The sequence below is a fragment of the Mytilus edulis genome, chromosome 13, assembly GCF_963676685.1.
Source record: "Mytilus edulis chromosome 13, xbMytEdul2.2, whole genome shotgun sequence".
In the NCBI taxonomy this organism is placed as follows: Eukaryota; Metazoa; Mollusca; class Bivalvia; order Mytilida; family Mytilidae; genus Mytilus; species Mytilus edulis.
The window spans coordinates 48,200,983-48,228,463 of NC_092356.1; the positions used below are offsets into that span (position 1 = coordinate 48,200,983).

At 30.6% G+C, this 27,481-nt stretch overlaps 1 protein-coding gene across 16 annotated transcripts in view; it reads left to right on the forward strand.

The window, feature by feature from the left end:
• The window catches only part of LOC139500788 (ephrin type-A receptor 4-like), an 83,191-nt gene extending 59,974 nt beyond the window's left edge, over nucleotides 1–23,217 (forward strand). For 2 of the 16 annotated variants that reach the window (XM_071289629.1, XM_071289634.1), the window contains 12 exons: nucleotides 3,856–3,934; nucleotides 6,420–6,534; nucleotides 7,135–7,202; nucleotides 8,689–8,730; nucleotides 12,365–12,508; nucleotides 13,179–13,364; nucleotides 13,848–13,924; nucleotides 16,501–16,599; nucleotides 17,078–17,191; nucleotides 17,602–17,796; nucleotides 18,549–18,691; nucleotides 19,328–23,217. In XM_071289629.1, coding sequence (XP_071145730.1) covers nucleotides 3,856–3,934; nucleotides 6,420–6,534; nucleotides 7,135–7,202; nucleotides 8,689–8,730; nucleotides 12,365–12,508; nucleotides 13,179–13,364; nucleotides 13,848–13,924; nucleotides 16,501–16,599; nucleotides 17,078–17,191; nucleotides 17,602–17,796; nucleotides 18,549–18,691; nucleotides 19,328–19,607 — 1,542 coding nt within the window. In that variant the 3' untranslated portion in view covers nucleotides 19,608–23,217. The remainder of the gene's footprint in view (nucleotides 1–3,855; nucleotides 3,935–6,419; nucleotides 6,535–7,134; nucleotides 7,203–8,688; nucleotides 8,731–12,364; nucleotides 12,509–13,178; nucleotides 13,365–13,847; nucleotides 13,925–16,500; nucleotides 16,600–17,077; nucleotides 17,192–17,601; nucleotides 17,797–18,548; nucleotides 18,692–19,327) is intronic. The other 14 variants (XM_071289631.1, XM_071289637.1, XM_071289630.1 and 11 more) reach the window with 7 other exon arrangements.
• Nucleotides 23,218–27,481: the final 4,264 nt, after the last annotated feature.

Consider the following 27,481-nt stretch of genomic DNA (forward strand, 5'->3'; position numbering starts at 1 on the left):
GGTAACCAAGATTGTTTGATGCACGAATTCAAAACCCATAAAAATAGCAATTTTTTTAGTGCACATCAAAATTTCATGATTGTGAAAAAGGTTTTATTTTTTGGCAGAAGAAGTCTGATGAGTTAAAATCAATACAGTTATGAAATAAAGATAAATATAGCCCATTATTGAGACAATAATGTCCCTAGTGTGCAAGAATAAAAAAATCAACAATTTCAAATTCATGAAATATTTACAATCTGATACTGCTGACAATTTAGAAATATATTTTCTATGTAAAAATTGTCAAACGTAGGAGATATGCACTCTATTGTGACATTGCTGAGAAACTAATGTCATATAGGGAGAAATCTTTGCGACTAAAAAAGAGAAGCCATTTTCTTCCTTTTGTCACTTAATTAGATACACAATTGTGTAAAATCCAATGATCTCTCCCTCATAGAAGTGTATTAGCATGCATAAGCTGGTTCTGCTGTAATTAGATTATCTGTTGCTTTAACATGAAGATGACCATATCGTAATTATATCACTTCAGTAGTGATAGGTGTCCGTCCAGAGAATACGTATTCCTCAGGGATGATCAAAACATTTTATCCATGTCTTGCTGTAACTTCTAAAGTGTAATTAAGCATTTCTGCAATATCATTCCAAGTAGAAAAATAGAGATTTTAAAGATAGGAATAGCGAGTTTATAATGAAAGCAGATTTTTTGTCTTTTGGGAAATTCAACTTTTGATGCCTAATTTGATAGTCCGGGGTACCAGAAATAGTAGTGTTAAATTGTCCTAATCTGCAATCAAGTAGGGATTATCTCACAACAAAATCTCTTATTGACTTTGTTGTATAATTTAGTATTGATGGAAAAAGGGAATAATCTAAATAGAGCAATTTTGTTTTATAAAACATAAGTGATGTAATTATCAGATACCTTCTAAAATCTTTAACCTTGCACCACTGTTTCTCCCTTGACAAACTGTATAATCAAACATCATAAAATGTTGAGTAAAAAGTAATGATAATTTGCAAACATTTCAGTGTATTGTTTCTTGTTTACATATATAATTGAATTGCAGCAATTCAAGTCTAGATACTGTGTTAGAAATAGACTTTATATTTTACAGTGTCTCTAAAGGGATAGGTAGTGAGTTACAGGAGTGACATGAGGCTTTTAGCACCATTAAAAAGTACTTTTTTGCAAGTAATTGGTTTCCATTTCCATAGAAATTTAAACATTATAGTTAATTTTCAAAAGGCTGCATTAATGTTACAACTTTGAATTTTAAAAAGACATGAATAAAATTCTGTTCATAATCAAAAGAAAATTAACCATGATAGAAGAAGTATCACTGAAACTTTATCCAAAGATAAATATTCAAAGTGACAGTCATTATTTGGAAATTATATCATCATAGTTGATCATCCTGATTATCCCTGAAATATTTGCCACAGGACTTTAAGAAAGCAATATTCAATCATCATAAATGCTATATGTAAAATTACATCATTTGTATCATTGAATCCCTCTTGTGTACTTATACTGCTAGAAAAATTCTTTGACAAATTGCTTTTCCTGTTTCAAAGCCACACGGATTTAACCTTCGCTGTAACAAAATCAACATTAATAAATGTGAACAACGGAAGAAACCTAAATTTGTATGATGGTAGCTTCCTCTAGAGAAAAAGAAAGCCATTGATCCCTTATATATACATTTTGTATAATAGTAAGACGTAGAGACGGCAAGATTTAATCAAAACCAATCTGTTTTAGATTATATGACCTGTTTGTCCGACATTAACTAAAACTACCGGACAATCTATCTCAACCAGTTTTGTCTTAAATTGAATTTCCTTCTATTGACCAAGTATATTACAGAGACAATTGGAAAGCTTGGCTTCAGAGGTTTAGTAGATGGAACACCATGTTATCTAAGAATAACTTAGATACTATTGATAGATACCTCAGGCGACTTGGTAATTGAAAATTAAAAAAGCAATAATTCGCTTGCTGATAAATTTGTAGAATTATCGGAATGGTGTACAAAAGCCTGATTGTAATCCAAAATTACTTACTGGAAACTATGTACGGGGATTATTGAATAAAAACCGATGGTAAAATTGCCTTGTAAAATCTTATTAGTTATATAGATTTTATGATACAATGGGCTTTTTCATTTCATAAGTTGTTATTCGTCGAGGCAAAACTGTATGGCATCGTAATAAAATGGATTTGCAAATTGAATTAGAGAATTTCACTTTGTTGCTGTTTGTCTCTCATTTCCAAGGGAAATTGTCTTAGATTGACAACTTTAAAGTTGAACGAGAGAAACAACATCAAACAAAGTGAATCTAATCTACGATGATTAGGAGTAGCAAGGAAATCAGTAGGATTAGAAAAAATGAATTACTTAAAAATATCAATGCTTTTATTGAATTATTTTTCGAACAGAATTAAAGAATCAATGATAAATGTCTTAGGTTAGAATGCTGGATTATTGGCAACACGATCCGTGCTGTCAGCGCAATAATTGTGACATGGAGAAAAATTTGTGTAATATTGCTTATCTACATAAAATGTTTAAAGTATAAAACTAAGCTGCCATTCAAATACATGGGTGCATTTATATGATTACCAGAGTAAGAACATGCTTGAATTCTTAAATAATACTGCATCCATAGACATTTCCTCTGCTTTTTGGGTAAGCCAATTCCTTTCATTGACTCATACTGATTTTGTATTCAAAAGAAGGTTTGATGAACATTTTCAGGGTTAATTTGTTGTTGATTGCTTAATGTTCAGTGGCAAATATTTCAAGTTTACCCTAGTTGAAGGTCTTTCTGAAGAAAAAAAGTATGAAGTTTCTAAATCACAAAATTCTTTATTGAAACTAGCTCTTGAGCAGTAAATTATCACAAGGAGTATCAAAGTGCACAAGCTATGACACAAGAAGACAACAAAATCCAAATAACATTTATCGGTCAACTGTGAAGTCAATATTCATCTACTTTCTCCAATTTGTTTCTTCCTGGTTGCAGGAAGGAATGTTAAGCAAGCTTGTCAGAAAATTGTCTGTTAGTCTTTCATTTGATTATATTACAACACATTTTGATGTATTGAACACTAACTGTAGATGTATAAATGTCTGACTTCTATGAAATAGTTAGTATGTATGATAGGTACCATGTCAAGAGACAGTCTGAACACAAGTAGAATAGCTAAGTTATTATTTTATTATTATTCTCTATTGGTTAGACTGCACTAAGGTTAATTCAATAGAGAACAAAACAGAAGTTTTTGATTTGATTATGGATGACTGAATATCTGTTCCTGCTCAGATTGTTAAACCTTAACTGACTATGATGACATTGTCTGGTTTGAAGGTTTTTATATAGTACACAAGAGATCACCAACACGTAGTGCAGTTTCTTTGATATTGGGATGGCAAGATAAGAAATTCAGTGGGAAGTAGCATCACAACTATCTGTTTGAGAGTCAATGAATTTCTGTAATAAACTTTTCTTTTATACAGTCATTAAGGAATAATAAATTTACTATCTAAGTTGAATTTGTCATTCTGAATGATTCATGAACATGTATAAAATGGCCTTTCAATACATAAGTAGAAATACAATATAAAGTTTTTTTTCTGCAAATATGAGGATAAAGCTTATACACAGTCTAAGGCAGTTTTCTTTTGAAGACTGCTTTATGTCCTTTATATGTTTTGGGGTTATTGTGTTGTTAGGTTACTGTCTATGGGTAATTGACATTTATGCCACAGATATCTTTGTATTTTAGTTTTCAATACTTTAACTATGAATCATTATTATTATACATGGATGTTTCTTTATTTACAGATTCGAGGAAAGACTACCAATAAAGGTTGGGGAGACTACAGCGATCCATTACAGATCAAAGATGGAGACAACCAATTAGGTAGGTTAAGGCATATTTACTTTTGAATCAATAACAAGCCTTACTGCCTACATAAAGGGCAGATTGATATGTGGCCAGGCAGGACCCCTTGAATACCAAAAGGTTGTTGAGATAGTACATTTCCAATTTTTATAACTCGCTCCTATTTTTGTCAGCCCATATATAATTTTTGCTTAGTGGGCATACTGAAAATAATACAAATTAAACAAATCATTGAAAAGGGGGAAGTAAGTGTTACTAGATGGTATATATAAGTCAACCTCCACGAGATATACTGAGGAAACATTTCTCAAAGGAAAGCTCTTTTATGAACTGTCTTTGTATTGAAAGTGTAAAGGGAAACAACATCTAAGACCAATATATAATATATTATATTTGTTTATACATTGTACTAATCAACGCAACAGGTTGTTGACGTCTTTTTCTTGCACCAGTATACAAAGTTTAAGTGGTGCTAGATTACAGACACTCAAAGTACACCTCACCGTCTTCAATAAGACATCAGCCATATTATGTAAAGTATGTTTTGAGTTTGATTTACGAAGGAAAGACCCTTGAGAATTAAGATTGGAATGATAGACATTTGATGACAATACATACTTGCTGTAAAACATGCACATTACAATGGAAGTGTATGATATCGGCATATTTCATTCATGTAAATTACAAGTACATAAGTGCACCATACATTTCCTTAATTAAGTGTTAGTACGATTACAAGGTCTATTAATTATATTAAGGATTTTATACTTGTATTTTGTTTTGTTTTTGTTATCACATGGAAATTAGTTAGTATGGAAACTTTAATAACATACGTTATTGGGAGATCACCATTAGTTACCAAATTCTTGATTTGATTGTGTAAAAACATAAGAATTTCTGGTGTTTCCATAATTCTCTTTTTTCAACTTTATTACAAGAAATTAAATGGAAGCTACTTAAAGCTACAAGAATCTCCAAGGGAAAACAAAAGTATTGAAATAAATTGTACACATGTGCCTTTTGAAGGATTCTCCTCAGGTCCCCTTTTCTAGATTGTTTAGCAAAACTACAGACCATATAACTACTACCCAGGGAAATCTTTATATACTTATTTCAGAAAATTTGAAGTGAAGTTGGTACAAATACATAAATTTATTATACCAGTGAAATTAAATAGTGAAGTTAACAAAATCCACAATGTCATATTTGTCATTTCTGATTTCACTTTCATCTTTCATGCTTGACTCTTTCTTCAACAATAATATAATGAAAAGAAATTTAAAAAGGCCTTATATTAGATTTATTAGATTGAAATCCATTACGGGATTTATTCATATTGCAACTTTCATTGAATTTCACATGGCATATCTTATCATTATCTCGAAAGGTTTAAACTTTGCAAGGGTAGAATATCAAAAAAAGTTCAAAGACAGAAATATATGTATGAATGAATGAAAGTTAATGTGTCTGTGTGTGTTGTTAAGATATTGATAAATAGAATTGAATAAGAATTTATTTCCGTTTTGATATCAAGCACTATTATTGGTACAAGACTACCCATCCTCGTCCCCAGAGTATCCCTCTCCATTATAATAAAAACACTGGAAGATATGTATAAAAGCCTTTCATAAATGAGTTGATGCTGGTCTTAGTTTTAGTAACCATTATTAATATTATTTATCATAATTTATCAGTTATAACTGAGTGTCACCATAGCTATTTATTAGAGTACAGTTATATACTAGTACTACACTATATGTTGTGTGTACTATATATTTACTACGTTCATTCATACATTCATTCATTCATTCATTGACGGACAGTTAGAAAAAGACTTTATTCTATATACTACTCTGCACGAAGTTATTATGCATACAACCTGCCACTTTTTCTAGCACTATATATACGGTGAACTCGTACTAATGCGAGTTTCACACACTTTAGCAAGCATGATACATAAGGGACACCTAACTTTTTCCCTACTTTCAGGTAAGCACATTTTCTTTTAGGCCTTATCATGCATGTACTTCTATCCAATTCATAGTTCAATTTATAAGGAAACTTCAAGTTAACATTTGAAATAAATGTTTATTATAATTATGTACTTTCAGTGTGAAATAAATGGTTTGCAACATTATATTTCGTCACATATTCAACGCCCTATTTACGAAGATCAAGTGGCCATATCACCCTGTGACATGAGTATATCAGATGCATTCTGGATAAAAATTATAAAAAATCCAAAGCCAAAATGAAGCCTGTTTTTGTTCCTAACACATTCATGAAAGCAAACATTGTTTCTTATGGTTTTAAACACACAGAGATGTGCTGTATAACTGTATAAAAGCCATTGTAACTAGAGTCCATCTCTTGGAGCATGGTACTTTTTGGAGAATTTTTACAATCATTAGAATCTAGATGAAAGTTTACATCCTTCAGCACTAGCCAAAACTTTAATATTTGTTGATACCTGTATATAATTAGATTTTTTCTTCTATTTCAGAAAAAGTAGAACTAGAACAGCCTATGCCTTCTGTTGGTATTATAGTTGGATCTATCATAGCAGTGTTCCTGTGTATGTCTATAGCAGCCATTATGATCATCATTTTACTCAAAAGGTATAAATAATTAACAATCTTTGTATGTAGTCAGAAATATGTTTTCATCTTTTGGGATTTGTAAATAATTTTTGTTCTCGTCTGTTGTAAGTAGACCCCATTTTCATTCAGATGAAGTATTAAATATATTTACAAATTTCGTTTTATGGATCGACCAAATTGTAGGCAAATTTCTTGACACTGTTTATTTAGACTGGTTGAATAAAAAATACCACAAAATTGTCATGCTGGAGGTTAAAAAAGGACATTTCTCAACACCGTGGGCAGTGGACATTTCTAATTTAATATATAAAATAATATTTATATATAAGTAGATATATTTATGCTTGGCCATGAACTTAACAATGGAAGGATATGTACTTAGTGTCAGAAGGTTTACCTCATGCTCAAGGTACTGAAAACCTTAAATTAAAAAATAACAAGACTTTGTTTACCTTGTCTGTACAGTGTAAATCTGATATTTAAATGATTTGTATTTTGAATTAAATCTTTCTTAAAGAGAAAAAAAATAATATTTTAAATATAAACCAAGAAAGATAACTCATATGGATTAAAATTAATTTTCTGATTGACATGAAAAATTGATATTCATTATTTCAGAAATCGTCCACAATGCAGTGAGACAAAGGGAGGCGACTGTGATACTCTACATTATGGACACGGTGAGGGTAGGCACTTATAGCACTGATGATAATTCAATAAGTTTATTATTTTGTCGTACTTATCATATGAGACGTACGGCAAAAGACATGAAAAAGTGAAACTTTTGTTGGGACAACTCAAGTCATTAATTAACTGAATACTGAGTCAAAATTTACCCAATTTTTGAAATATGGATATTCAAAGAAGGGCATTGTTGGCTCAGTTAAGAAAATATTATATCCAAAAGCCAAAAGCCAACCCATTTGAAATTTAGAAACTATCATTTCTGAAGGAAGTTTCACTTTTCAATACTTTTCTGTTCATACATTAGCTGTATTACAGTAAAATACTGCTGTAATATTACATATATTACATATAACATGAGAAATTAACTTTTAAACACATCATCAATCCATTATTTATTGTTTGTATTATTCTTTGCTCATACCTTGATATTTTTTTTTTTTTTTTTTGAAATCCTTATGGATATTAAATCATGTTAATTTCTCATGATGGCACCTAATTAACAAACAACACAAACAAATTAACATTTTACATATCGACTATAAAGCATGTTATGGGAAGGGATTTTTATGAATGATGCATTTTTCTTTGGTATTTTTTATGTGGAAAGTTTGGTTTTATAAATAATCAGAAAAAAATATAGGAAATGTTCCATCACAAAAAATGACTTGATGTTTTATGTTCATTCATTTATTGTTGTCATTTAATACTGATGATAATTTATTTAGCATGACATTGATAAAAGTTTATTCATTTCATATCTTTTAGTATTGTGGTTGCAATGTATTGATTTTTCTTAGGACACAAATCATTCTGTGCTGAAAATTTATAATTTTGCTTATGTTTGGCTTATGGCTGCTTGTTACTTTAGAAATTTATGCTTACATAAACCATATATATATATTTTGCGTTTTGTAACATTAGGACCTGCTAATTGTTCCCTATCCCTCTCTCCTTTCATTTCATTGCAATTTGCCTTGAATGCCAGAATGCTGTTTAAAAATTGAGTATTTTAGGTTGAGTTAAAAGCATGATTTTGGTGTATGGGTGGTTGTAAGAAATGGTTCTTGTTTTCTGGGGTTTCTCTGATTTCAATGCTCAAATAGTAATAAATTGCTGTACATTGTATAATTTGGGCTAATCTCTTGAGTACATAAATATCCAAAACATTTCAATCAAACAAGGAAAATTAAGGCACTTCTCAAAACTGAAGATGGAGGTTTTATGTTAGTGCTTTTTAGGTTGCAAAAAATTCATACAATTATTATCTGAAATTATTAGGTCGCAGAAATTCATACATTAATTATCTCAACTTAATAGGTGGCAGAAATTCCTTTACTAATTATCTGAAATTAATTTTTAACTGTATAAAACAATGCCAAAACTAAATACCATTGGTACATGTATAAAAGGCATTAATTCATGATCAAATGTTTGCTTGCGATCACTGTTAACACAAGTAACACGACTGCTGGTTCTGTTTTGTAGTTGTTCACTGCCCCCCACTGGAGCCCCACATGAACGGTGGTTGTAAGTAATTCTGTATGGTAGATCATAGGCTACTAATGTCACATGTTAATCAATGATATATCACACTACTAATAATCTATATTTAGACAGTCTGTCGTCTGTAATGTTAGTGTATGTAGAAAGTCCAGTTTTCTCTCGTTCTCTGTTGTGAATCTCCCATTTCTATCTTCGTGTATTGATGTAGGCCTATTCTATAGTGTTCTTCAAAGAGAAAAGAAGTTATGTTCCCAGACTTGCACATATTTGTAGGCAATCTGTTTTAAATACATTTCTTGTGTCCACTCGTTACTTACAATGATCTGATAACACCTTAGTTTTATTTTCTGTTTTTAAGACCTTTTTTGGGTCCTTCAGTTTCACTGTTTGTTGTGAAATTTATACATCAAAATTTCATTGCAGTACTCGCATTGGTTAACAAACAAATTGTCAGAACAATCAGTAAAATAGAGCATTGTCAGATCTTTATAAAAGTAGTGTGGACACAACGGATTTGTATTTCATTTGATTGTATTAGATCGGTATTTAGGCATTATATAGTTTTAGATAAAGCTGTCTTTGTTTGCACAAAATTTGTTAGACAAATACATATGCAAGGTTTGAGTGATAATATCTGCTTTACTGTATTTATACATGCTCAAATTTGTCAAATTTCTTATAGCAAAAATTATGTATTTGTACACACACTGTGTTATGGTTACTTGTTGAGCTTGTAAATTGTCTGTCAGATGATGAATCTAAGATGAATTTATCTTCATTAAGCTGCTTCTTTTAAGCAAATTTAATTTCAACAGCTTACTTTTTTTTAAAACCACAAAAATGTTAAAATTCAAATGCTTATGAATTCTCTTTAAGAAAAAATTTTCACACATGAATAGTTTTAGCTGTTTTAAAATTTATATTAGTAAAATTGATGCCACATTGCATCACAGCATGTTGTATGGTGGTAAAATTATAGAAGCTGCAAGCACAAAATTATAAGGACTTTGAACAATTTGAGCTGATGTAGTGCTGTAGACTTTGCCTTACATATCAGTTTTAGTTTGACAAATTATTCTTTCATTTATATGTCATTTGAAGAGGGAAAACCGAACACACCCATGTTAGATAAAGGGACCAAGATTCAAACTTAAAATTAGCTACTGTACATCAAGTTTCTTAACTCAACAAAATTTGTAGACTTATTTTGCTTAATAAGATAGGTTAAATGATAGTCTTTTGGCTTTTCTACAGTTATAAGTATTCAGGTTTTATACTGATGTTGCTGTAATTTAAGATTGGATTATGAAGCGACTGTAGTGGTATAAATAGTAAAGTAGTATTTCCCCCAAACCCTTCCCACGATAAAAAGATTAAAAATACAAATAAAGCAGTAAAAGAGGCCAAGTGATAAATCATACTTACAATAAACCTCTTACCATCATGATGTTACATAGTATTATGTTGTACAGTCGGATTTAGTCAAATCTTTCTCTGATGGTGACCTCGATCTTATATTGTTTGTCAGATATATTTTCTTTAGGTGAAAATTGGTATTGACTATTTTTGAGTTTGACCACTTAAATTACATATCTGACCTTTCCATCTCTTATAAATTAATACAAGTTAAGGCTGATAGTTGAGAAAGAAATAATGATATTATTTTTTGGTTGCTTGTCTCTTGTGTGATAGATCATAGATATAACTATGCACTGGTCAGGTCAAATAAGAAAAGATAAGAGTTTAAGACAAGTAAGTAGTTATTGCCATGTCCCTTGATATTCTTAAATGAATTTAATAGAGGATGTAATTGTTCTTTAGTAGACACCAAAAGTTTTCTTACCAAATACTGTAAACAAACTGACTTCTGCAGCAATTTTATTTTGTGACTTTCGCTAGTAGAAAAATAACTTAAATAAGTAAAATTTTAACTTTATAATATTCATATCTAAAAATTTAATTAATTTATATTAACATGATTAATGCTTTATTTAAAGACTTAGTTATTAAAAATATTTTTTCATTAGTTTATTTTCAACCCATGCAATACCATCATCAGTCTTATTTTAATGTGTTTCAGATCAGAAGGATTTAAAAATTAAAATCTATTAGGAAAATGTAAGTCCTGGGGAATACCAATTTGACAATTCTCTTTTCTACCACTAAATTAGTTTGTATCCCTCTGTTTTATTGTAGGTCAGATTACTAGTTAATGACGATTCATTTCGAAAATATGGTAAAATCACGATTAAGAATTCTATACATGGCCTGAGGAATCAAAATTTAACGACATAAAAATGATTTTATTTGCAATGGAATGACTTTTTATAGCTATCAAATCCCATTTTCCCCAGGTTTAAAGGTTAATTTGGAGGATGAATTGTATTAATCTTTCTTTCACTTCATTACGCCATTTATTTTGCATGTAATATATTTTCACTCTTGAGCTATTTACATTTCTCCTTCTCTTTGAAGTCACAGTAATCAAAAACATTGAAAACAAAAGACAAAACTTGACGAGTATTGATTTGGATTGAAAAATCTTGATATTAAGTCAAATACCAATGCTAAAACACAATGTGAAAAAAAAGCATTATGGTAATAGAAAAAGTGGAATTATTTAGAAATCACCAAGCAAAGCTATAAAATAACCATTAATCACACGACTGCTGCTTGACTTATAATATGGCTTTGTAGTTAAAATAATCATGGTTGAATAAGGAATTTTGTAATAAAAAAAATCATTTGATGGTAAAACTGAGCACTTTCTGTTAGTTACAGGAGCCTTGATGTGCAGTGTTCAAGAAAAACTTTCATGTTAAGAGTAAAAAGGGTTCAAACTGAGATGGAAAATGCATCATTCATATATGTAGCATTCGTTGTATAATCTATTAGGTTATTTTATGAATAAGGGTTGAAACATGATTTACATGAAGCATTGGAAATATAACATTGTTTTAGTAAAATAGATGAACCAGCTCAAACTGGTACCTTTTGTGTTGACAAAGTTGCTGCATTATTGTAAACTAGTGTCATGGACAGTGGTCATTGTACTGTATACATGGTTTTGGCATTTTGTGTACCAGTTCGATTTAGTAGGGAAATATAGAGTAAAAATTCTTTGTGAAAGTGATTAACGAAAATAGGAAATTCAAGTCTTCATACATGTTCCCCTTTTATTTCTTACTGCTACTAGTTTAAAAAAAAATGTATATAAGAAATATATAGCAATTTTAGCCATTGCTTCATGTAGTCTGTTTTTCTGGAAATAAAATGTATGTGAATGTCTTAAATATTTCATTGACTGATAAATGTATTAATTTTTGCAATATTTCATTGTAAGAAGAAATTCAAATTTAAGGTCAAATATGGAGTTTATTGTAAATATTAAGTTAATATTTTGTACTGAATACAAAATTAAAAAATATATCATTGCCTGAATGATCTTATTTTGACTGTTAGTCAGCTTAGTCACAAAATCACCTGTTTTGAAGTAGGAAAAAAAAAACCAGTTGAAAAGTGAAAGTTGCGTAATAAAAGATGAAAATGCAAAAACTAATACTTTTCAGTATAATTTTACCGATTGACAATTTTATTACTTAACCTTCAAAATGAAGTAATGACCCCAAAATAATTACATACTATTTATACTTTTCAGTGACAATGCCATTATTCACACCCCCGGGATCAGTAAAGACCTACGTAGACCCCCATACATACGAGGATCCCAACCAAGCAGTGAGAGAGTTCACTAAGGAGATAGATAGTTCTCATATAGTTATAGAGTCAGTCATTGGAGGAGGTATGTAACTTTTGCTGTTTTCTTTCAATGTTTTCAGTGAGGTATGTTCAGAACAAGGCTTTAACTATGAAAAATATCCAGATTGTTACCTGTTCTGATGTTTTTTGCCCTGCTTATGATGGAAGCACAGCAAATTATGTTTACACAACTGTATATTTCTCCATCCTGTATCAGGTTTAAGTATTGGTATAAAGTAGTTTATCATGAAGTGAACATATGTTCACTATAATGTAAATGTTGAAAATCTTAGCCAAATTAAGGTTTGACCCAGATATCACTGTTCACTGAACCTTAAAAACTGATTGTACTAGTATGACATAGTTTGCTATGGACATGTATTCTTGTTTTGATTTGTTCAAATGTTCCCAATGAGAAAAAGTAATGTTTATAATATAAAAAACTTTAAATTGAAAGTGACAACTGAATATGTGCAACATCAAATATTTTGTGGTTAGAACGCAATAAAAGATTGAGAATGATGGAAATAGGGAATTTGTCAAAAACACACCAACCTGATCAAAGAGTATGTAAAGGAAAATTAAGAATTCCTCGTAGAATGGAAATTTCTGTTTCCATCAAAACATTAAATAGTTGAAGGCCACCAATGATTTAAAATATGTGATATTTTAACATGGAAAACTTATGAAAATTTTCCTCTATATCATTTCAGGAGAATTTGGAGATGTATGTAAAGGAAAATTAAGAATTCCCCGTAGAATGGAAATGTCCGTTGCCATCAAAACTTTGAAACAAGGAGCCAATGATAAAGACAGAATGGAGTTCCTTACAGAGGCAAGCATCATGGGGCAGTTTGATGACCCTAATGTCATCTACTTAGAAGGAGTAGTCACAAAGAGTAAGCAATTAATAGTACTTAAGGACTCGTGGGCAGAATTACATAGCTAGTTAATCTCAGTAGTGGCTAGCGTTTAAAGTTAAGCAAGCAACTATCAATCAATTCATTCAATTATATTACATAATTTGAAATTGCACAATCAACCCAGATTCACCATTTCAGAATCTAATGCATTCTGGGTAATATTTTCAAAAACTACACCAAAAAGTTGTTATTAGTTTAAACATCCAAGAAAATAGAAATTAAAGCAATGATGTAAAGTTATTTTCACTTTGGTGTACAAACAATAAAATTACCCATAGTGCTTTAGATTTTGAAAAGGTAGATTGGGTTGATGGCAATTAATTTATAGAATAAAATATATTAAAATCTATCCTTTATCTTCAAATTTTCATATACATTTTTCAGAATTCATTACATTTTAATTGTTGTAAATTTATTTGGTCTATGAAATGTGAACATCATACTCATTCTGAATTTTAGATTTTGTTTTTGCAGACCATCCAATAATGATTGTAACAGAATATATGTTGAATGGATCTTTGGATACATTTTTACGAGTAAGTAAATATACCTGCTATGGATTCATTTATTTTCTTGGATACAAATTTTCGTGGATTGAAGAAAACTTGCATATTCATGGATATTTGAATTCCTGGTTTTGGCACAGTCTGCATTCATTCCTTTAGAAAATGTGTTATTCGTTGAACATCTAAATTCGTTGTTCTCCTGTACCCACGAAAATTGGTATCCAACAAACATTAATGAATCCACAATATGATTAACGTTTTGGATTGAGAGTAGATATTCATTGTACTGTACATTCACAAACTTTTACATACATTTACTGAGGATTCATTTATTTTCATAGTCATCTATTTTTCTGGATTGAAGAAAACTTGCAATTTCGAGGATAGTTGATTTCAGGGGTTTTGCCAATCACTTCATACAAAGTTTACAGACATTACAAGGTCAAATTATTGCATCAAAGAATGGGTCCATGGTTCCCAGATCGTTCGGGTCAATTTTAATTTTTAGTTTAATTATTACAATTGGGTTTCTCAATTTGAGATACATTACGGATGTTGATATACTAGGCATGTCTAAATTGTTACATTTTACATTAACTCAAGAGTGATTGATTGAATTTGGAAAAATAAGAACATTCTCTTTTAACAGTTCACACTTTGTTTTGGTTTAAGAGACAATTTGGAAAAATCCTGAATTATCATTAGTAACCAAAGCTCGTTCAAAAAACACAGGCCAGTTCTGAAGAAGGTGTCGTTAAAACATTCAAGCACATTAAGCAATGCATCTTGTCAAGAGTACATGAAAAATTACAGGCAATAAATATTTTTGTTTGAAGATATTGATCAATTAAAATCAAAATTAGAAATTGATTTCACTGACCTTGCATAAAATGTAGAGGATTATCATTTCTCTGCGACATCTTGACATTCAAGATTGGAGTAATTAAGCTCTAAATTAGACCCTTTTCCCCTTATCCCTTATACATCTTACGCTCAATTATTTAGTGTTCTCAAAAACTCATTTTTCTTGATGACTAAGAACATTTATTTTGCCTGATTTTTAATTAATTATTAACCTTTGTTAGAGGCAACCAATAATTTGTCAGATTTGTCAGTTTTATGTTTCTGTGGACACAAATTAATAAATAAAAACATGAATAAAAGTAGAGTTGATCATAATGAATGTTTTTCCATTCTTGATTAAATTTAATTATTAATATTGATTAGTGATGTGTAGAAAATAGACCAACATTGCTTTTGGGGCTGATTTCATAGATAAGTCTTTTATTTGAAGTCTTTTATTTGTAGTATAGAATGTAACTCTTTTGTATAGCCTTGATCAGCTGATTTCGTTTCTGTCATTATAATTTTGATTTGGAATAAATGGTCTAGCCAATTTCTGTTAATGGAAAGTACAAGTTAGCAAAAATTTAAACCAACAAACTGTCCAAGTGTAGAAAAACTGATATATTGTAACACTGTATTATTTAAAATATTGTGCCATGAAGTGCAATTTCAATATCTAGAAAAAGATGTACTTTTACTGTGATAGAAAGAAACATTGTGCAATCTGGAGACAAAAAGAAAATATAATTGACGATAAAAAATTCTATTTATTGAAACTAAATGTGGCGTAATTGTCCCGACAAACGTTTGGTGACAAGATCATGGTAAAATGTGATTAATTTTAAATGATGAATTGAAATCCTACAGCTTTTAAATTTTTTATTGTGTCGTCTCATCCATGGGGGAACAATTGTCATGGAGGAAGAAATTACCATTAAATAAATGGACAAATCAAATTCTAAATGAGTTTTCTTAAACTTTATATTATTTTGCCAGGCGTCCCCATTAAAAAGTTCCCTATTCTTGGTGATTATGGGGGAAAAAATGCTCTATTTTGATTAGTGTTGAGTAGAATGATTTGGACGTAATACATTAGTTATCATATGAAGCTGCTATTACACAACTCTTCATTAATCGTAATGTTCATACACGGATAAGACGAACATGTGATTTATGTTAGAGAAAGAATGATGTAATTGATCACTAATCCATCTTCCTATTATATCTTCTTTACATAAGGCCAGATAATCTGAAAGGATGGTTTTTGTTTAGACCTGAGATACATAAACATTATCAGGAGGTATTGGTTAGGATTAGGTCTTCTTCATGTGACATTGTCCAAGAATTGTGTCATATATTAAAAAAGAGATGTGGTATTATTGCCAATGAACTCATCACAAGAGACCAAATGACACAACAGAAGTTAACAACTATAGGTCACTGTACAACCTTCAACAATGAGCAACATACATATGAATGTCACATCATGTGACTTTGTTTAACAATTGTGTACTATTGTGTTACATTGTCTTATTATGAATAGGTCATATCAAGTACTATTGTCCAGCTTATAAATCAAATTAACATATTATAAGGTTGATGCATAATATATCTTAGAATCATGTTCTTATCATGTGAAATTGTTTTAAGATTGTGTTAAGATTGTAGAAAACTGGAATTGTTTCATATGGATAGCACATAATTTTGATTTTTTTTGTGTTACTTGTACAAATTTCAGATATTTGTTTTTCTTTTTTTAGAATAATGATGGTAAATTTACAGTAATACAGTTAGTTGGAATGATGAGAGGGATAGCATCTGGAATGAGCTATTTGTCAGAGATGGGATATGTACATAGGGTAAGTCTTCTTCACAGAAATTTTTTTTGGCCGATCAATGCATTTGAATGGGAGCATGTAGTTGGAACCCCCCCCCCCCCCCCCCCCCCCCCTTTACTCTGGGTTGGGAACCCCTCCCTTTTTAAAATGGCTGGATCCGCCACTGGGATGGATAACTAGAATCCTTTGTTTTACTATTTTACAAGTGTATGTCAAGATGGAAAAGGATGGGGAACATTAACACCTTTTTGGTATAGTTGAAAAATTAATAAAATCACCAGTATAGTAAAGCCATAGTGTTTTTAAAAGATCTATACAAATTAGTTACTGGTTTTTTGACTAAAATATGTACAATCTCTTTAAATAGTGGTAAAATTTTAGTGATCAGACTATTGGTATATAAGACATCAGATTATAAATGAGCTATTTTTGCCTTGGGTGTAATAAAGAAAAAAACAGTGTTACCATGACTTATGAAACTATGATATTTCTATTACAGGATTTAGCAGCAAGAAATATTTTGATTAATGAGAATTTGGTGTGTAAAGTAGCAGATTTTGGACTTTCAAGGGAGATAGATTTAGACACTACAGATGGTGCTTATACCACTAAAGTAAGTATATTAGAGGGCCTGGGTGGTCAGGGGGGATTTGTCTTCATTTCAGAACTATGCACTCTTAATTTCTTGCAAATTTTGTTGCTTTCATATTATTATTATATCACAGTTTTCCTTTGTTCATGTTCAAGAATTTAAAAACCAAAAACATAGTTATTTGTAAGACGAAATAATACTTGACAAACTTGAGTAATATGATCAATAAGGCCCCATCTGCAAAGAAGGGAAGTTGAAATGTTGACTCTAGAAATTATTTTGCTAAGATATTCTGCCAATATATCGAAAGACTATGTAGTTAACTAGATAAGGACAAAAAAATGGGGCTCATGTGAAATATACATGGAAAAAAAGAAGGAAAAAAAAAGGGGGGCTAATATCAAAAATACAATCTACACCTTTATTTTTAGGGAGGTAAAATTCCAGTGCGATGGACAGCCCCTGAGGCTATAGCTTTCAGAAAGTTTACTTCAGCCTCTGATGTGTGGAGTTATGGAGTTGTCATGTGGGAGATTATATCATATGGAGAGAGACCTTACTGGAACTGGTCTAACCAATATGTCATACAAGCTGTAGAGAGAGGATTTAGGCTTCCACCACCAATGGTATGTCATATATACAGCAATATTTAATACTTGTGCTAAGTGGGTTCAGATTTACTCCTTTAAAATCCAAAATTACACACAACACTTTCTATTACAAAGAAGATCCCCCATTTTCAATAGAATGTTCTGCGCTATGCACAACACTATTTATACAAAATGCATTTTATGGAAAGTGTTATGCACTGCACAAAACATTATACAATGTAATACAGAATAAACATGGAGTTTTGTTTATTAAAAATTTCAAGCACAAGAAATTCTGCAAATTCAATAATTATAAAAAAATAATTGCAAGTTGAAATAATAGCCTGTTAATTATAAATTATTAAAGTCAAGATTTGGATGGAAGCTTTACTATAGAAGTCATAGTGTCACAAATAAACCCCCTTAGATACATTCTAGCTGAGGACTGAATTTAATTTAAATAGAGCTTTTCTAATTAAAAAAATTATTAAAATAATGCACACATTGACACCTGGATAGTCTTAGATAAAAGTTATTTAAAATTTGAAAGAAAAAAAATAATAATGTTTGTGCTGCTAAATGGCTAAATGTGGCATCTCATAAACATTCACTCTTTCATTCATCTTTAATTGACATTATTGGTTTTAAGTGCATAGATTATTACAAATGTTTTAAAATCTGTTTTTGATACAAGCCAAATAGCTTGCAGAAGGTGTTTTTTTTATAACAACTTAGCTTTATCCCAACTGATGTAAGGGAGATAATCCATTTTGAAATTTTCATTTCAGGATTGTCCAGAGGCTATTCACCAACTTATGTTAGACTGTTGGCAGAAAGAGCGAGGAAACCGACCAAAGATGCAACAAGTTGTTAGGTCACATGATAAATTCATAAGGGCACCAGAGCTATTAAAGAAAATAGCAAAACCAAGGTATGTTAGCATTTGAAATAAAATTAAACCAATTTAAATTTGAATTAATAAGTTTCCAACTTGAACTTTTTCTTGTGTGATAAGAAATAAGATATTTTAAATTACATTGGACTATACACAAAAGTAATGTTTATCATTTACAATACAAAAAACTCGGTGGAATTTCATAAATTTAAATCTATAAAAAAATGAAAATGAAGTATAAGACAACTCTTCATCGATTTGTAAAAGTAAGCCATCATTAGTCAAAGTACGACCCTCAACACAGAGGCATGGTTCACACAGAACAGCTAGCTGTAAAGGGCCCCAAAAATGACTAGTGCAAAACCATTCAAACAGGAAAACTAATGGTCAAATCTATATAAAACAAGATAATCACTTCTGAACCACATCAACAAACGACAACCACTGAACAACAGTTACTGACTTAAAACAGGTGCAAAAAAACGCAGCAAGTTTAACCGTTTAAACTGGTGCCAATCTTCACCCTAGCCTGAAATAATAGTGATACATTACAACATTGAAAGACACTATAAAATATCAATTGAAATGCTTATCTCAATCAAAACACATTTTCATTTTAGAATTTCACTGTTTAATATGTATGTAAAACTGTATATATTATTTTTATTGCAGAGCTGACTTACTAATGGACTTAAACCCAGTGAATGAAGTTTCACGATTCAATAATGTGGAAGGATGGCTAATCTCTATCAAAATGGACAGATATATACAAAATTTCCTAAATGCTGGATATCGGACAATGGAACAAGTGTCAACCATAACTTCAAGAGACTTAGAAACATTAGGTGTGACTTTAATAGGACATCAAAAGAAAATAATGAATTCTATTCAGACATTACGTGCACAGTTGTACGGACCTCACTTTCAAGTTTCCGAGGGATTCCTAGTATAGCAGTGAACGAATGTTGTAGTCAAAAATGTTTTCTTTCTAAATGTGATATGTTATAAATGTATGATCATCCATTGTATGTGCTAACTGGTCCTGCATTGTAAATGTTGAATGCCTCTCAGAGAGGCGTAGAGTATACCTTTCAAATGAAATGCTGTTGCAAATTGATGGAAACTATGGATTCAAGAAATGGATTTGACACAAATTTTGTCATAAATCAACAAAATGGAAGATGAAAAGTGGAAATTGTCCTTCGAAGAAATAAGGAAATGTGGTCAAACTGTTTTCCTTTGTCAATGATTTTTTGGCTGATATGACCATATTGAATTAGTGACATTTTGACATTCGCTAGTCCATTGAACAATAGGAACTTGAAACTTTGTGAAGTAATATTGTTTCTATAGTAATTGTAGCACATCACTTATGTATAAATAATGAATCGTGTAACGAATCATGTGATATAAAACTCATATTTCAGCCAGTCAAACTGGATACATGTGTGACTGTTCGTCAGTATTTTACAGACACTCCCCCTTTGTAGTGAGGGGAAATATGTTCAAATAGAGCACCAAGGTCACAATATATATGTATAGGTCCTGAAAATGTACATAAGAAGAATATTTATTTGTGATATTTGCTTTTAAATATTTTTATTTTAAATCTTTCTTTATTGGTGGAAAATGGCTTTTATGTATTTTTTATCTCTCACGTTTTATATAGTTTCCTCTTTTCTTAATGGAAAGCTTGCAGAGCATGCAAGTCTATTGTATTTTTAATTGCTTTATATGTTAATACTGAGACATTGAAGTCAAGATATCAGGTTTTTTTAAACAAAAAGTTAAAAAATGATGAAAAAAACTTTTAGAATTACCTCCCCTTCAGCAGTGGTTTCATTCACTGAAATTTTAAACGTTGGCAATGGTTTTTAAATGGCATTAAATGCTGATATTGATATAAAAAAAAATTAAAGATGGAATACATATCAGTTTAAGATATTTTACAATATTGTAGTAATTTAACTGCTTGTAGATATTTTAATATTTTTTTGTAATGTGTCTACAAATTTAGGTGCTATTTTTGTGGCAGTTTTCTGCATTCTTTAATTTTAAAGGTTGTTTTCACTTTAGTATATTTGTATTATTTTAAGTATCATCAATCATCTTGATATATTAGTACTGAGATATTATAAGGTTGTATTCTCTATTCTACCCATTTAGGATTGAATGTTTTCCTCTAGGTTAATTTATGTATATTGCATTGATGTGAACTGTTTAGTACACAAAACTCTATGTTCATTTACTCAAAATATATTTGAGATCATGATGCTTAACTTACAATCAGGAAAATTAAGAAAATTTCAAATAGTCATCTTATTAAGTGTAAAGAATAAAAAAAACAGTAATGAAATTTATCATTTTGATGAGTTATCTCCCTTATCACAACTTTGTAAAATCAGATAATTGAAAAATTCTTAGCCAAGAAAAAAAATCTCTTTAAAAAATTTGTTGATTTTATATTTTAAAAATTAAAATATATTTGTTTTGCATATAGAATAATAGTCTAGTTAAAAATAATTGTTTCAAGGATATACTTTGTTGACCATCGCAAAGAATAGATATTTTCGGTATATTTAGTTTGTCTTTATCATAGTTCATAGAGTAAAACTGGTTTAATTCTTCAGCAGATGAAAATTGGATGATTTGAATATTGCCTTTAATTTGACACATACTATGCAAGCTTCAACCTTTGCTTTATAATGCATAATTTTGAGTAACTCTTAGCACCATCTGTTTAATTTTAATATCAATGTAATAGAGTTGTCTTAAAAACTGCAGTCTAAGAAGAACTTTGCGAGTTGAATACATTTTCCTTAACATGCTTCTGTACTTATTTTGGTTTAAAAATAAAAACTTTTGTCATAATAAATTTTGTTAGATTAATATTTTTTTGCAAATTTTTTCCCTTTCCATTATAATTTCATTTTCTCTATTTTTTATTCACGTTAATGAGTACAAATGCTACTAGCATGAAAAACATTTTTTTAATTTCATTAATCATTCCCTTTTGTAAATATTGTAAAAAGTGTACATTGTATATAATAGTGCTGTATATATATAAAAATATATATCAGAAATACGCAAATCACAAATTAAAAATTTTGATACCAATTATATTGCTGAGAACCTATTAAAACAACATTTTTTTTTTTACTTGTATCAAGTCATTTTTGTCTATTGACATTTTTATTTTATCATGAAAGAAGGAAATTTTTATATGTATGTACTGATTTTCATAAAGGTTGTTTTATTTGATTTTACTTTACAGAATTTTATTTTTCCATGTAAATACTCAAATGAGTATTTTCCTTTTGTGAGTACTAAAGTGATTATTTCCATTTTGAATACTTAACTATTTTGAAAGTTTCTGATCCTTGTCATTTATTTAAAATGAAAAAAAAACCAACATAAGAATTGAATCACACAATTTGAGCAAGTGAGACTTGATTAAAATGAAAATAGCAATGGAGCTTTATTTTGTAACAGTGAATACTTCTTGGTATTTGATGTTGCTATCTTAATTTAAACTTATACATTGATTTCTAAGGTGAAATGAAAGTTAACCAGGAAAAACATTTCCAAAACATCTATTTTTAGGCTGTTAAAAAAGGATCCGTCAAATGTCAGACTTGTTTCACTTATACTGAAACCAATGCAAATATTTAATATGGCAAAATGATTTGTCTTGATAAATTTACTGTTTAATGGTACTTGAAGTGAAAAAAAAAGGTTGGAATGAGTTAAGTGGATATAAATAAATATGGTGAGAGTGTTCCTTCGAAATCCAGGGTAAAACTTTGCTCATTAGATTTGTTTCATTTTTGTGAAGGTGAATTCACACATTCCAGATGAATATATGGTTAAAGCCTTAAAATTCACAGTAATTGAAATACATAATTTCTTAAGTTTGATGATAAAGTTGTTTTAAAAATGTTTCAAATAAAGAAACTACAGGATTTTGGTCTGTCACTTCATAACAGTGCTGATTGTGAAATGAGTGCTTTTGACTGCATACAGATGGAAAATATTTTTAAAATGGCATAGGTGTTTGTAATTTTAAATTTCTATAAAGACTTTATTGTTTAAATGGCTGTCAAGAAAGACATTTATATTTTTGATTAAAAACAATTAAATTTTGTGAAAAGGTCAACTTAAAAAAAAAATTGAATTTTTATTAGCTTAAATTCTTCTAGAACATATTCTAAAAGAAATGACATTTATGTTCTCAAAATGAAAAAAGAAATAACTGCTCAGTGCTGGAAAATGCAAGTCTATAAAATTCTTGCACACTTATTTCATTTTGTATTGAAAAATTTTGAGTAATTATTTAGAAAAATTTTAACCAGTGTTATGTCAACTGTTTAAAAGTCAAAACATATTTTCACAAACTTTAAGTATGTAACATACTATATCATTTAATTCACATTACATTTGAGGAAACAAGGTTGTGTTTATTTTGTTTATGCAGTTGTAGTGAAGAAGTATTAGCAATATAAAACTACACATGTTCTCGTACTGTTGATCAATTTTAATAAAATATGTCAAAATATATCAAATGTATTATTATGGAACACCATGTTTTCCTTTAATACACAGTAGTGTAAGTTAGTTTTCTTTGGCATGGCAGAGTTCGCGAAAAGTGTCAGTCCTCAGGATTTCACCACCAAAATTTTGCATAGGACTGACACAATTTTAGTATTTTTCAATAGATTAATAGTGAGGACCAGCAGATTTTCTTCAAGGACCACCAGGGGAAAAAAGATTTCGCGAACTCTGGCATGGTGCCCGCTATCATTTTACAAATGGTATGGAAGACTTTCATGCATATTATCTTTCTCAAAGGAGTGCATATAATCTAGGAACACATTCATGTACACATTCACACAACTAGTGTGCCAACTGTCCTGAAACTGATGTGATATGGGGGGATATCTTACTCATATCTTGTTTTCATTGTCTTTTTTTGAAGGAGTCAAAAAACCTGACTTACTGGTTTTGGTGTACATAAAGTTGAGACATGTCTTTGTGTGAACAGTTTATGAATAAAAGGAAACAAATATCAGTAAAAGTCATCTAAAGGGCAACATAAAGCCTTCAATAGACATGCAGGAGCCTAACTAGAATACACTCAGTTCTAACTAATACTGTGTTTAACTTTTGTCAATAAATGAACAGAACGGTGACCTATAGTTGTTACTTTCTGTGTCATTTTGGTCTCTTGGAAAGTTGTCTCATTACCAATCATACCACATCTTCTTTGTCATATATACAAAGTATCACAGATCAGACATAAATGAATAAAAATTAACATAAGACTAAAAAATAACCGCTGATGAGGTTCCTGACTTTGTGATAAGCACATGAATATATGGTGGAGAATTAAGTTTTTGGGAATGATGAAACTATTTTTCAATTTCTTCTTTAGAAAATAATTCACCAAAAAGACAGCATGTAGCATAGCCAGATTAACCACCAAATCATTCCGCTGAAGCATAGTGCTCAATAGTGTTTGTTCTTATTAGCAAATGCAATTTGAAAAATTTGGTTTTATGTGAAGAGCACTACAATCAAGTATTTATGTCAACGAAGTTGCGAAGGGTATAATGTTTTTGAACCGTTGCTGTCAGTCGTCAGTCCCACAGTCCTGTTTCTTGTCATCGCAACTTCTACCAAACCACACAACAGAATTTCACGAAACCTTTTTGAATAATAAGGACATAATATGTAGATGTGCATATCGACAGGAAATTACGATTCAATATTTTTTCTAGGAGTTACACCCCTTTGAACTTATTTGCTTTAATGTACTACTGAAACAGTTTGTCATCGCAACTCCTCTGAAACCACACAACAGAATTTCACAAAATCTTTTTAGATAATAAGGACATAATATGTAGATGTGCATATCGACAAGAAATTATGATTCAATTTTTATACGACCCGTATATTGGTATGATGTTGGCGTCGTTGTCGTCGTCATCATCGTCCAAAGACGCACTATCACTTTGGTTTAAGTAAATAGAAATCTATGAAATTTAAACACAAGGTTTATGACCACAAAAGGAAGGTTGGGATTGATTTTGGGAGTTTTGGTCCCAACAGTTTAGGAATTAGGGGCCAAAAAAGGGCCCAAATAAGCATTTTTCTTGGTTTTCGCACAATAACTTTAGTATACATAAATAGAAATCTATGAAATTTGAACACAAGGTTTATTAACACAAAAGGAAGTTTGGGATTGATTTTGGGAGTTTTGGTCTCAACAGTTTAGGAATAAGGGGCCCAAAGGGTCCAAAATTAAACTTTGTTTGATTTCATCAAAAATTGAATAATTGGGGTTCTTTGATATGCTGAATCTAACTGTGTATGTAAATTCTTAATTTTTGGTCCCGTTTTCAAATTGATCTACATTAAGGTCCAAAGGGTCCAAAATAAACTTAGTTTAATTTTAACAAACTAGAGGCTCTCAAGAGCCTGTGTCGCTCACCTTGGTCTATGAGCATATTATCAATGGACACAGATAAATTCATGACAAAATGGTGTTTTTGTGATGGTGATGTGTTTGTAGATCTTTCTTTACTGAACATTCTTGTTGCTACACTTATCTCTATCTATAATGAACTTGGACCAGTAATTACAGTGGAAAATATTTCCTAAAAATTTACAAAAATTAACAAAGATTTACGAAAAATGGTTAAAAATTGACTATAAAGGGCAATAACTCCTAAACTGGTCAATTGACCATTTTGGTCATGTTGACTTATTCGTAGATCTTACTTTGCTGAACATTATTGCTGTTTACAGTTTATCTCTATCTATAATAATATTCAAGATAATAACCAAAAACAGCAAAATTTCCTTAAAATTACCATTTCAGGGGCAGCAACCCAACAACGAAATGTCCGATTCATCTGAAAATTTCAGGGCAGATAGATCTTGACCTGATGAACAATATTACCCCTGTCAGATTTGCTCTAAATGCTTTGGTTTTTGAGTTATAAGCCAAAAACTGCATTTTACCCCTATGTTCTATTTTTAGCCATAGCGGCCATCTAGGTTGGTTGGCCGGGTCACCAGACACATTTTTTAAACTAGATACCCCAATGATGATTGTGGCCAAGTTTGGTTAAATTTGGCCCAGTAGTTTCAGAGGAGAAGATTTTTGTAAAAGTTAACGCAGGACGACGACGACGACGGACGACGACGGACGCCGGACGCCAAGTGATGAGAAAAGCTCACTTGGCCTTTCGGCCAGGTGAGCTAAAAATGAATCCTTGGGTTCTTTGATATGCTGAATCTAAACATGCATTAATATATTTGCTTATGGGGCCAGTTTTCAAGTTGATCCAAATCGTGCTCCAAAATTAAACTTCGGCTTGTTTGGTATCAACAAAAATTGAATCCTTAGGGTTCTTTGATATGCTGAATCTAAACATGTATTTAGATTTTTTTATTATAGGCCCAGTTTTCAAGTTGGTCCAAATCGGGGTCCAAAATTAAACTTTGTTTTATTTCAACAAAATTGAATATATGGGGTTCTTTGATATATGCTGAATCTAACCATGTATTTAGATATTTGGGCCTGGTTTTCAATTTGGTCCACATTGAGGTCTAAAGGGTCCAAAATTGAACTTAATTTGATTTCATCAAAAAATAAATTCTTGGGGTTCTTTGATATGCTGAATCTAACCATGTATTTATATTTTGGATATTGGACCATAATAGGTAAATGTCCAATTTAAAATTTTTAAGTTTTTAAGTTTTTAAGTTTAAGTTCTTAGACCACATTCATTCTGTGTCAGAAACCTATGTTGTGTCAGCTATTTAATCACAATCCAAATTCAGAGCTGAATCAAGCTTGAATGTTGTGTCCATAATTGCCCCAACTGTCCAGGGTTTGAACTATGCGGTCGTATAAAGCTGCGCCATGTGGAGCATCTTCCTATTTCTAGGAGTTGTGCCCCCATTTGAACTTATTTGCAAATTTGGGGACGTGGGGTATGTGAGCGCGCTCACTAAGGTTCTTTAATTTTTTATAGTACTGACAACTGCTATGACTTATAAACAGACAAATTGTCTTAATTGGAATGTACCTCACTCCTAAATGTCAATCATGTTGATCAAAATATGATATCTAAATCTTGCATAAACAAGCAGACAATTCATTACACAACTCAAAACACAACTAACTACACAATTGTTGACCTCAAAATAATGTTGGATTGATCAATTGGTTGATTGGTGTTAAATTCCAGTTTAGGCATTGTTTGCTATTTTCTTGTGATCATTCTTGATTGATGGAGAAAGCCTCCCGCTATTGATCATATGTAAATTACTAACCCAGTATACTTGTATATTATTTGTTGGATACCAATTTTCGTGGGTTTCGCGGGTACAGGTAAACCACGAATTAAAATGTTCAACGAAATACAAAATTCTATAAAGTTGTATCCAGATATTGGGAGAACTACGAAATCACATATCCACGAAAATTTTTACCCACGAAAATAAATGAATCCACAATCATGATATCGTATTTGGCATCGAGCCCAAGCAGTTATGTATCAAATAATACGTAAATATGTTTTAAGCAGAAATGTGGAGAATGTGTCAATGAGACTTTAACATTTCAACAAAAGAACCAATTAAAAGTACACCGGACATAGCTGAAAGTTGCATAACAACATGGGTGTACGTTTACATAGATTGTGATCGCATATAAATGGAATGTAGTAAAATATCAACAGTACATACTGTTCTTTTATTGTTGAGATAGGCTTACTGATGGATTTAAATTATTAGCTGGGCTGACCTAATAAATTA